The 12,601-nt window shown below is 37.9% G+C and overlaps 1 protein-coding gene across 7 annotated transcripts in view; it reads right to left on the bottom strand.

Annotated features, from left to right (window-relative positions):
- Window positions 1–12,601, bottom strand: part of FN1 (fibronectin 1) — a 69,683-nt gene that overhangs the window by 19,025 nt on the left and 38,057 nt on the right. For 4 of the 7 annotated variants that reach the window (XM_082630173.1, XM_082630176.1, XM_082630174.1 and 1 more), the window contains exons 23-29: window positions 10,327–10,623; window positions 7,494–7,676; window positions 5,284–5,373; window positions 2,921–3,190; window positions 1,848–1,964; window positions 942–1,106; window positions 258–413 (exon numbers count right to left, since the gene is read on the bottom strand). In XM_082630173.1, the coding sequence (XP_082486299.1) occupies window positions 258–413; window positions 942–1,106; window positions 1,848–1,964; window positions 2,921–3,190; window positions 5,284–5,373; window positions 7,494–7,676; window positions 10,327–10,623 (1,278 nt within the window). Of the gene's footprint in view, window positions 1–257; window positions 414–941; window positions 1,107–1,847; window positions 1,965–2,920; window positions 3,191–5,283; window positions 5,374–7,493; window positions 7,677–8,788; window positions 9,062–10,326; window positions 10,624–12,601 lie in introns of all 7 variants that reach the window. The other 3 variants (XM_082630171.1, XM_082630172.1, XM_082630175.1) reach the window with 1 other exon arrangement.

Below are 12,601 nucleotides of genomic sequence, written 5' to 3'. Positions count from 1 at the left end.
ATGAACCTAATAATTTAAGATGTCCACACCATCAAACACTACTACACATGTAAAAACAGAAATGCACTCATCCTAAAAATTCTACCGTGGAGGGAGCTGTTAACAGCCTTGAGCCCCGAATTCACAAATGGGGAAACTCTGACACGTGATACGAAACTGTATAGTACTCAGAGCCAGGTAGTCATTTATTTAAAAAAGCATACTGTGCGGTCCTACTCTGTTTATCCTGATGTATGTGAGGTGCTGGCTATTCTTACCTGGACCTGCAGTCATTGTTTTCGATGGTCCTGGGCCATTTTTAGGAGTAGTGGTCACTCTGTAACCGGTTACAGGGGAACTTGAAGGCAGCCACCTGACACTAATGCTGTTGTCCTGGACATCAGTCACTTGCATCTGGGATGGTTTGTCAATTTCTACAAATAAAAACCAGGAGAAACCAATGAAGCCCCCGTCCATGGGGACAAGACTAGACAAGTCCTCATCTCCAGTTCTGATACAAATAGAATAATCTCTTACTACTATTAATGACCGCCAGGTGTTTCTTTTGCAGAAACACAGAGAATTTTGGGAGGTGGTGCCTGCATCTTGACACTACTGCCTATTTTCAAGATGGCTGCTGCATTCACAAAGAAACTACATTTCCTGTAGATGTTTGCCTCCTTACCTTATTAGCTCATCTATTCATTCATTAACAAGTATTTACTGAACATCCTCTGTCCCTGTCTCTATTATAGGCTCATGGAATACATCAATCAACAAAACAGACAAAAATCCTTGCCCTTGGGGTGCTTCCTTGTATACCTGGCTCAAAACTCTGTAGCTGTTGCTTCATCTTATTAAAAAAGAAAATCAATTCCACAATGAAGAAAATACTTTGGGAGAACATAGTAAAAGCTATCTGAGTAAATGAGCCTCTGTCATCCCAGAAGAGGAGTCAGTACCTGTTCGGTAATCAATGGAAATGGGCTTGCTGCTTGCTGGGCTGTCCCCACGGCCAGTGACAGCATAAACGGTGATGGTGTAGTCTGCTCCAGGTTTAAGACCACTGATGGTAGCTGTAGACTTGCTCCCAGGCACAGTGAACTCCTGGACAGGGCTATTTCCTCCTGTTTGAAAAGGGATTAATTTAAAGTGTGAGGGGCTAAGAGACACTTAGGTATTAGAAATTTCTTGAGATAAAGAAATCACACTTACACTAGTAACTGAATTTACTAGTGTAAATTACACTTACACTAGTAACTGAATTAACATATTGAGAGCAGCTTGTAAGTTACATATTTGCTTATTCCCTTTAAAAAAGTGCTATTAAATAGGGCCTGAACAGAAAGGTCTATTTATTTATGCATGTAGTAAGCCTTGATGAGTGCGAGAGAATTGAGAGAAAATTGCAGTTCATGCTATTTTAACATTCCAGCTTTAACATGTGGTAGATTAAAATTAGAAAGGGAGAGAAGGTAAGTCCTCAACCCAAGGTTGCATATAGTGTGGTCTTTTTTCAAAATCTTAATGGAATACATTCATGTTAAATAAAATTTTGAAAATATAGGAAAGTAAAAGGAAGATAAATACAAATCACTTATCATTTCACCACTGATAATATACTTGTGAATTTAAAATCCTTCTTCCTCAGCTCTGTTGTTCCCCTCTAGTATTATACAAACAACTTTTTATCTTGATTTTGCCACCAGTTATGTCACACATATTTCCCACATGCTCTTAGAAAGAAGTCAAGGCTCCAGCTAATGGACTTGTCAAAGCTTCTTTAATTATGTATCCATTGCTGGGCTTTCGTGTTACCCATGACAGAATACTCCATCAGAGTGTGAAGTAGCACTTCACTAACGCACCTGTTTCTCCATAGGTGATCCTGTAATATCTCACTGTGACGGCAGGAGCATCCCAGCTGATCAACAGGCTAGTGGGGGTTGCAGCAATGACTTCCAGGTCCCTTGGAACATCAGAAACTAGAAAAACATGGGAAAGTTTTCACATCTGTAACTTTCAAAGGATGCCCAGATCCACCTTTTGTTCATTTTCTGGATCACTGCCTTTAGAATTCCTTCATATAATAATGTAAGTACTACTCAAAATTAGCAAAATTAAAAATTATGAACAATGCAAAGTAAGGGGTGAAGGAGACAATTCAAATCGTGGTAAGATGATTAGTTCAAGTGTATTGGAGAGTTTTCCCCTCAACTTCTTATTTAAAAAAATTTTTAAACCACGTAAAAGTGATAAAAATTAGATAATGGACACCCATACTCCCTTCCCTTAGGGAATTTGCCACATTTCCTTGTCTCTCTCTATCTTTTTGTTAATCCATTTGAGACTGAAGTACAGATATGATGATACTTCTCCCCTAAGTACTTAAGCATCTATCTTATAAGAACAAGTACACGATTATATTAAAATAAATTTTAAGAGAACTTTGAAACAGAGTGTTTTCTACATTTTGAATAAAACTTCAGTTCTTAGAAATGCATAAATACCTAACTCAGGTGGGAAATTTCTTGAGATAAAGAAATTATCTTCTTTAATATATTCTCATAACCATGATCTATTTTTTTAAGAGATGATGACTCAGGGACTTCCCTGGTGGTCCAGTGGGTAAGACTCTGCACTCCCAATGTGGGGGACCCGGCTTCGACCCCTGGTAGGGGAACTAGATCCTGCATGCATGCCGCAACTGAGCGTTCGCACGCCGCAGCTGAGTCTGCATGCCACAACTAAAAGATCCCACATGCTGCAATGAAGATCCCATGTGCCGCAGCTAAGACCCAGCACAGTCAAAATAAGTAAATAAATTTAAAAAAAAAAAAGAGAGAGATGATGACTCAGACAACACAAAGCTATGTCTCAGAAGCTATCACCTGCATAGGAAAGTCCTCTGAGTTTCTTTGCAGACCAGAAAACAACTTACCTGTTGTTTGCTGGCCAACCAAGGAAGGACTTTCCTCTTTGCCATTAAGAGCGACAATGCTGACCACATAATCTGTGCCCGGATTGAGATTGGTGAGAGTGATGGAATTCCGAGAGGGGGGCACTCGATCCTCCCGAGGTCTTCCACTCATGTGATCAGGATGATGGCGGATCTTGTAGCCGGTGATGGTAGCTCGAGGAGCAATCCAATGGACAGTGAAAGAGGTGGCAGTGATATCAGAAAAGTCAATGCCAGTTGGGGAATCGAGACCTGTTTTTGCCACCCAGGGGAGGAAGAGATAAAAGGGAAAAAAAAGACACCACCAACTTAGGAAGTGAGGAAGAATGTAAGGGAAAGTAATATCCATCCAGTGTTTCCATCCTTTTCCACTAACACAGTGAATTGTCATGAAGCTCAGGTTATGATACACTGATTCTAAGCCACAGATAAATTTCAAAATCATAAACTGACTCTGTTCAAAACGTCCAAAAGCATTCTTTTCTTTTTTCTTTTGCTAAGTAATCCAAGTGATTTCTGCATCACATTTGAAGACAGGTGTGTGAGGTATTCTGGGAATTGATATTTTTGAAGGTTTCAGTGTTCAAGTATTCTATTTCTATCTTATAAGTGTACCTCTCAAAGTAAGGCAAGATCTGCCCACTCTCAGGTTAAGTGTTTGGCTCTCAAAGCTTTCTACACTCAAGAGGGAACTGCTATGTCAACAGGGTGGTAAGAATGCGAAACAAAAAACTTTCTAAAATGAAAAGAAGACATCATCCTGGACAAATTACAATGCAAGTAATTCCTCATGAATTGAGAATTTAGTGCATTGCAGAAAAATTAACAAAAATTTATAGTTGATCTCAAATTCAAATCACTTAACCTCTCCGGGACTTCCAGCAATTTTCATTTTAGTTATAACATTTACTTACTCTATTCAATAATATACTCAAACCAAATTGAGATACCACAGCTGCTTTTTGGAAGCAAGTGGACTACAAGAAATAAATAAATGGCTATATTAACTTACACTTTTTTGAAAGGAAAAAATTAATAGAAGCACTCATATTTAAGAAGGGACATAATATTATGGGATTCTATTCAACTTCTTTTTATAGTAAATGAATATTTCATCAAGTAGAAAAAAGAGATAAACTCGCTGGCTTAGTAAAGAGGGAAAATACTCAGATGACAATGAAAGTGTTGGGTCAGCCATTAGACAGATCTGCCTAATGAGAAGGGATTTCACCACCTCTCAATAATAGAGGTTATGAGATATTATTCTTGGGAGATTTTTTTTTAAAAGATAGACAACAAAGTTTCTGGACTAATTTCAGTCTTCCCTGGAAGCAGAGAGTATAATCTTAGTGATTGGAAGTCAGTGTAATAGTTGAATAAGGTGTCTTAATTTCTTTTAATCTATCAATACTTTTTTAATTGAAGTATAGTTGATTTACAATATTGTGTTAATTTCTGCTGTACAGCAAAGTGACTCAGTTATACATATATATACATTCTCTTTTTTTATATTCTTTTCCATTATGGTTTGTCATAGGTTATTGAATATTCCCTGTGCTATACTGTAGGACCTTGTTATTCATCCATCCTATATATAATAGTTTGCATCTGCTATTCCCAAACTCCCAGTCCTTTCCTCCCCACCCTCCTCCCCCATGGCAACCACAAATCTGTTCTCTATATCTGTAAGTCTGTTTTTGTTTCATAGATATGTTCATTTGTGTCATATTTTAGATTCCACATATGTGATATCATATGGTATTTGTCTTTCTCTTTCTGAGTTACTTCACTTAGTATGATACTTCACTTAGTATGATAATCTCTAGGTCCATCCATGTTGCTGCAAATGGCATTATTTTGTTCTTTTTTATGGCTGAGTAGTATCCATTGTGTGTGTGTGTGTGTGTGTATATATATATGTGTATATATATATATATATATATATATATACACCACATCTTCTTTATCCATTCATCTGCTGATGCACTTTTAGGTTGTTTCCATGTCTTGGATATTGTGAACAGTGCTGCTATGAGCATAGGAGTGCATGTATCTTTTTGAATTATAGTTTTGACTGGATGTATGCCCAGGAGTGGGGTTTCTGGATCATATGGTAACTCTATTGTTAGTTTTCTGAGGAACCTCCATACTGTTTTCCACAGTGGCTGCACCAACTACATTCCCATAAGATGTCTTAATTTTTAAGACCAGTGATCAAAGGTAATGACGAGGCGACAAGCACTCCCACAAAAATGGAGATGTATTTTTAGAAGTAGCACGGAACTTTGCTCTTTAAAATTGGTAGGTGAAAGCTACTCAATAAGCACGTTGCCCACATGACTCACCAGTTTTCTGTCTTCCTCTAAGAGGTATGCTCTCGTGATGCTCGTAAACACTGGAGACGGTGACTAAATACTCTGTGCCAGGCAGGAGATCTGAAGAGGCAAGTTGGAATTATTTTAAAAATGTGCTTGAAAGAATGAAAAACCAAAGCACCCTTAGGACTTTTCAACGGATAAAATATCCAAGAGTCCTGTCCTAGAGCCTATTTACACCTAAGTGAATGTTGCTGCCTGGAGAGGGGCTGTCAGAAGGTGATGAGGAAGGGTCACCTGGCCCTGTAGCATCTCTAAGCCCTGCCCCCAGCTCCACCTGTGTGGGTATGACTCAGCTGCATCTGAAATAAGACAGAGTTGCTGCAGCACAGTAATATTTCTATCATTCACTTAACAGCACGTCTGTTGAGGGCATGTGATAATGATTGTGGCACTGTGAATATCATTTACCTCTCACAATCACCCTAGCAGGTAGTTTGCTACCATTTTTTTTTCTTTTTTAGTTTGCTACTTTTTAAAGCTGCTTTACTGCCAAACAATAAACTGAAAATATTTAAAGTGTCTAATTTGACAGATTTTGACAAATGTATACACTTGTGAAACCATCACCACATTCAAGATAATGAACATATCTATTACCTCCAAAAGTTTGGTTTACAATTATCCCCAGGTCCTAATGACAAAACTAAGGCACAGAGAAGTTATTTTTTCAATATATTTGCCCAAGATCACACAGGAGTTGAGCCTAAGCCAAGACCAGTGGTCTTAACAATTAACCTTTACTGAAAAAGGGTCATACTCATGGGAGTGATCGGTTCTGTCCTATTAAGGTAAGAACAGAATACTTAAGAGTTGAATATATATTCCTGGGTCTCCTCTTCTCTCATTCTGAGGTACCAAAAGAGGTACAGAGTAAGGTTTCTAACCATTGAACTCTTACTCAAAAGACCCCGATTCCCCTCTACACCACCTCCCCTTCTGCAGGGGCCCCTGAAGCACCAGACTAGGAGATGGGATGCTTGTACTCCCCTTTCCTCCTTCCTGCTGGGCCAAGGGCAATTTACTTAGCCACTGGAGACCTCAGTTGCTTCATCTGTAAAACAAGATAATAATGGCTTCTCTGGGGGGAAATGGCTACCTTGAGATCTAGAATAGAATCTAGAATAAATCTTAGAGCATATGAATAACATGTGACAGGTCTATGGCTGAGGTGGGGCAGACAGAGGTCCTGAAGCACAGCCTTGTGTATTGGGTAATGCTGTAACTACTGATTCCAGAATGCTCCAGAACAGAATCATAGCCCCACTGATAGGCAGACATGAGGATTTCTCACCCTCAGCCACAGAATTGGAAACCAAGACTATGGTCATGCTGAGCTGCCTTTCTTTGTATTTCACTCTCTAAAATATGTTTGAAAGATAGAGGATGTTTTCAGACCATCATTTGGTAATGTACCTAAATGTGAGCTGTTTTTCCCTTATGTAGAAGCTTTTGCTTTTTGTTCTTATATGTGTATTTTACTATTACAGTGAAAATAATGAGAAGCAACATGTGAAACAGCACCATGTTGCAGCCTCCTTTTATTTTCTTTAATAAAAAATATCAATTTCAAAGGGTAGAAACTAGAAACAATTTCCATAAATTGTTGTTGTTTATTTTAGTTTCAGTTGTTTTCTAAGTCCTCAGCCTTCAGAGAAATCCTACTAACAGATTCTTTTTGAAGTACAAATTACACTTCTGGCTCTTTCTTCAAATTAGAATCCTGACGTACCCTGAGTGACCAGTCACTGTTTCTAAGTTTTTAAATGCCAAATAGATTACCTGCTGACACTTAAATGAGAATAAGACAGATACCGTGACACTAGTTTCAATCCTCATTTTTTCTTTCGTTAAACACTAAGATTTAGTCATATAATTTCTCTGGGCCCACATTTATTTTTATGTGCTTATTTGGAAGCAGAACTTGTGTGAAGTCTTTGAACTTCACTGTTGGTGTCTTTCCACTCTGATTTTTAAAGAGTTGTAGATATCAAAGATATATTAAAATAACAACAAACATGACATCTTTCAAAATTTATAGAGCTGCACGTTAGATTTGGAGTCTAGCCTGTAGTTCTGTTGCAGCTGTCTTAATCTTTCTTGCTCCCACCTGAGGACACAGAATCTCTTCCTTATGTGCTAGCTTAGTATTTATTGAACAAATATACTTGACCGCTTACTTGTTAAGAACACTGCATTGTCTGAAGGAGAAACTGACAATTCTGCAACATCCTCCTCATTTTTCACAGGCGAGTAGCGCACCAGTAAGTTGGTCAATTCAATGGATGGAGGTGGGGCCCAGGTGACACGCATCGTGTCGGGACCAACATTGGTAAATCGCAAGTCAGTGGGAGGAGGGACAGCTGGTTTCAAATAAGAAGGAAGACTAAGTTAATGTCACTTAAAAATTAAAGCTAACAAGAATAGCTGGAAAGGTAAAACCAGTATTTCATGCATAAAGGAAACGAGTCATCATCATGCAAATAGTCTAATCTAAATCATAGTGAACTACTGCTAAAAATAAAACACTACACCCAGTACTGTTAGGCCCCTTTAACCTTTCTGCCATCAATATATTTTAAAGGGTCAATTTAATTCACTTTCAAATACATAAAATCCATGTACATAATTAATACCACTGATGATTATTTAATCCCAGGCTGAAGAGGCTTAGGTTGCTACACAGCAAAGAGAAACATAGCAATACTTTCCAAAGATACACATGCACACAGACAAAAACACAAGAGGGTCTTAAATTTCCCCCTGACAGGAGTGACTACAGCTACTGCCATAGCTACAATTCCATTCAGTGAATTCTACTTACAAGTGAAAGGGGTTCATGCAAATTGGTTCTCAGCATGTTTCTTACCATGCAGGGCAGAGAACCTTTATAATGTTGCATGCTGGTCCCCAGACTGTGGTTAAAGAGGAGTTTCTTTACCTCACCATGGCAATGAAATCTAGAATGTTCCAAAGTCTCTTTTTCTCCTACCGCAAAAAAAACCTCCTTCCACTCTACCCTAAATTTCAATCAATTTTTAGACAGTCACAAAGAAGGAACATGGTAGAGTTTATCAAATAACAGAAAGAAGGGTCTAATGTTACATTTTGGAAGTACATTTCTTCTGGTTAACTGGTGCTAATGATACAATTTGGTTTTAATGTTAGATTTTTAAAAAATAATTCTAGGTCGACAAATTCAATTAACTTTTTCCATTTTGTATTTGATAGATCAGATATCTATCTCTGGCTTTACACATCTTCATGGTTTAAACGAAAATGTACTTAAGACTATTGTATATATCTTCATCCAATCAGTTTGGCATATGCATTCCACTCCTTACCAATCGATCCACCCTCTCACTCTTTGGCAAATTGCTGGCTTTTCCCTTGAAACATCCACATTTAACCAGAGTGACTGGTGGAAGCATGCAACACCATCCATGTCTCAAAAACAGAAGTTTTCAAAATTCACCGGTTTGTTGTGTCAGTGTAGTAGGGGCACTCTCTCCGCCATTAATGAGAGTGATAACGCTGATGTCATAGTCAATGCCAGGCTCCAGCCCTGTAACTGTGTAGTATCCTACTGAGGAGTCCACAAAATCTTCAAAAATAGGGATACCTTCTCCTGCCGCAACTACTGTGATGCGGTACCCAATAATGGTGGAAGAGTTTAGCGGGGTCCACCTCAGGCCGATGCTTGAATCGGTTATATCAACAAAGCTTAGGTCAGTGAGTTGGGGCACCTCTATTGAGTTACAAAGCAAAGGAGGGCAAAGGAAAACAGAGGCAAAAAAGAGGAAAAAATAAAGCAGTGTACATCAGGTTACTAGTGGTAAAACTGATAGTGTTAAAGCAATGATGGTAATATGCAATCTGCTCCAAATTATCTGAAAAGACTATTTAAGCACCATGAATAGTTTCCCCGGGAGAATAAAACAGGTTACAATATTACTTTAGGGATTTTTGTTTGTTTTTTGAAAATCCCCCAAACAGTAAAATTTAAATCTCTCAGGTTCTAAAAATTATAGTCCTGTTTAGGATGTTGAAACCATTCTTAGAACCTAGACATAATACCTGTAGTAAGTATCAGCAAAGTTAAAAAAAAATCCAAAACTATTTTAGTAGGAAAATAAAACTTTCATGAAGAGGGTTAAAAAAAATTGATTGATGAGTTTTTCTTTTTTTTTTCCCAATAGAAAAACTCATGACAACATCATGGTCATAATGCTAATGCATTATGAATGTATGGTATAAAATGTGCCACTCCAAAGCACATTCAGGGGAAAGACAGATAGGCCTGAGTCCAAGGCTACTGTTAATATTTTATTCATTTCATAATCAAAATTATTTAAGTAGCATTAGTAAAAGCATTCCACCAAATAATGCAAAGAACACAATTTTGTCCAATGCTTTCATCTGTCACAATTCAGTTTGGGGCAAACAACACACCTATCCCTAGATAGGTCCTTTCAATGTTGTCATTCAGTCCATAAGAAAGAACACCCTAAAGGTGTGGCCTTTCTTTCTTTCTTTTTTTTTTTTCAATTTAAAAAAAGGAATTTGAAACGGCACAATGAAGAAATGAATGTGTCAACCAAGAGCTATTGCAGTGCTCACATATGGAGACTGTAAGATCAGGCACAAATGTACGGATGGGATGCATTTACCATATTACTTTTCGCCTGTCAGTACTGAGTACAGACACATGACATCATTTTAGTAATAGTTCCACGTGAGCGGACAGTACAAAGTTAATGCCATGGTTGCCACTCCATTGCATACCCATCGAGACAAAGAGCATCCCAGTGAAGCACAGAGAGTCAAGCAGTGTTAACAGCAAGCATTTGTCCAAATAGTTGCTTTGACTTCATGGTTCTAGAGAGTGTGGTTCGGAGGTCAGAATTAAATCCCAAACATATTTGACACACTCAACCATCTGGGGATTAAGATGTTAATCCCCACTCTTACTGGAACTGCCACTCTGAGGATAATAGCTTATTTTTCCATTACCTGGCATGATGGTATCAGAGATAGGGACACTTTCCTTGTCATCTTTGACAGTGTAAACACTGACATTGTACTCCAGGCCAGGACTCAGGTTTTCAAAAGTGCAGGAACTCTGATCGGCATGGACCACTTCTTCCAAAGAATATCCCTGCTGGCCATTTGTAGGGGTGGTGGTAATTCTATAGCCAGTAATGTCTGGAGAAAACAGAAAGGAGGAAGTTACTGCCCAGAACATTTGTGACCCAGAGCCTATTAAACTCAACTCCAATGATGTACCCTTGAAGGGGAATGGGGAGAGGACTCAGCATTTATGTATTGAAGACTCTACCTATTGTCATTCAGGGCTTACAACAACCCTTTGAGGGAGGTATTAATATCCTCAGTTTAAGAAAATCTTGGAAAGGGGAAATGATTACCAAAAGCTTTTCTGTCTCTAAATTCCATGGTCCTTCTACCACTCTACCCTGTTTTTCTTAATGGATCATTTGCAGGACAGCTGAAGACTATTCTATTTTACCTGCTAGGAAAGGATGGCTCTCACCCTTAGGCACATTCCCCAAAGTGGGCTCTCCTAATTTACAAGGTCTAAACCTATGGGATTTACAGGAAGGGAATAGGAAAGGAGAAAAAGTAAAAAGCAAAAGCGGTTCTACTTATTCTAGAAAAAGTATATTAACTGCTGAAGACTTCAGGAATCATAGAAGTGGGACAGTGAGAGGGTTGAGGGGAGGAGAAAGACATTCAAATTAAAATAGTGATGAACTGAGATCCATGGGGAAAGACCAAAAGTAAAGCGAGGAAGTGTATTTAAGTTAAACTTACTAAAGGGAGAGAAAATGATGGCACATTTTATAATTAGGAATAGGGTGACCACTAAAGTGGTATATACAAGGAAATCCAAGTGGATGGGAAATCAATGTTTGGGTCATTACACTGGCTAGTGACCATTCAGATGGACAGGCTAAGCCATCCATTAAGACTAAATATTAATGATCTAGCTTCTGACAGGCATGAAACTTGCCAACCTAAAAGTTCCAAATTTAGAGTAATTCAGCTGGAAATAGTGTAGTTTTGGCTTAAATGATGTTTCCACAGATAATGAAAACTTCACTAAAGTCACTTTACTTCAGAGGGGAATTAAAAAGGATATTTTAAGCTAGCTTTATTGTGTGTGACTGCACATATTGATCTGATTTATAAATAATTGCCTTAGCTGTGTGCCCAAGCAAAGGGAAGAACTGTTTAAAAGATTAGAGTACAAATAGAAAGAGTGAAATAATAAACTAAATATAGCCATTAATGAAAAAGTATAGGAGTTATAGATACCATAAACATTAGTTGGCATTTCTGTTTTTGTTTAATTTTGAATTTTGTTTAATTTAGAATTTCCTCAATAATGAGTATCCTGATATCTCAGTAGTGATTCCCCCAATATATCCAATATTAAATATTTTAGTTTACATTTCTCATTGAAAGAGACTTTCACATGGACTTGGCAAAGGTCAGGAATGTCTAAAATTTCGCTTGCCTTTGCCCTGGTACATCATGATACTTGAATATTGCCATAGGTATCTTTACACATTTTAGGATTCTGTAAATAATTTTTAATATGTGTGAACGAGTTTAGACGGAAGCTTATGTAAAGCTTTAAAAAGAGTCACGGAATGCCAGTTACCAAATTTCTCATTTTTGAGTATAAGTAAAACAAACTAGCAATTAAAAATCCAAATACTTGAAGTCTGCTGTAAGAGTGAGTCTGAGCACTTAAGTTACAATCCCCGTTCTGTAACATTTAAAATTTGTGACTATGGGTAAGTCGATTTTTTTTCTGAGTCTCAGTTTTTTCACTCTGTAAAATGGAGGTCATTTCTACCCTGAGATTTTTGTGGTGCAACTCATGATAAAATATTTGTCAAATATCTAAGTTTATTGAGTAATATACTTAGCATCTATGATAACCCACAAATGGAAAATTAGGAAGTATAACTTCAGCCATTTGTTTGGCAGTTTGGAATGCCACTGAGCAAAAAGGACTGCTCAGAATGCTTTTCCTCAGCCCTCGTGATTCCCTATAGCTCAGTAAGGGTCTGCCTTGCTCTCTTTCCTGTAATTTAAATAAACATGCAGTAAAACACCCTATATGTCACTCTATGATGTACGCCTGTATTTTTTTATGGAGAGCTAGGTATTTATAATTTTGACCCTTTCTCTGAAGGGAACACAGTTTCCAAACTTTGTTTTGGGAAGGCATTGCATATACTTGCCCTATGACACATCC

This window comes from Mesoplodon mirus (genome assembly GCF_964341445.2).
Source record: "Mesoplodon mirus genome assembly, chromosome: 8".
Taxonomy (NCBI): domain Eukaryota; kingdom Metazoa; phylum Chordata; class Mammalia; order Artiodactyla; family Ziphiidae; genus Mesoplodon; species Mesoplodon mirus.
This window is presented reverse-complemented; position numbering and strand designations above follow the sequence as displayed.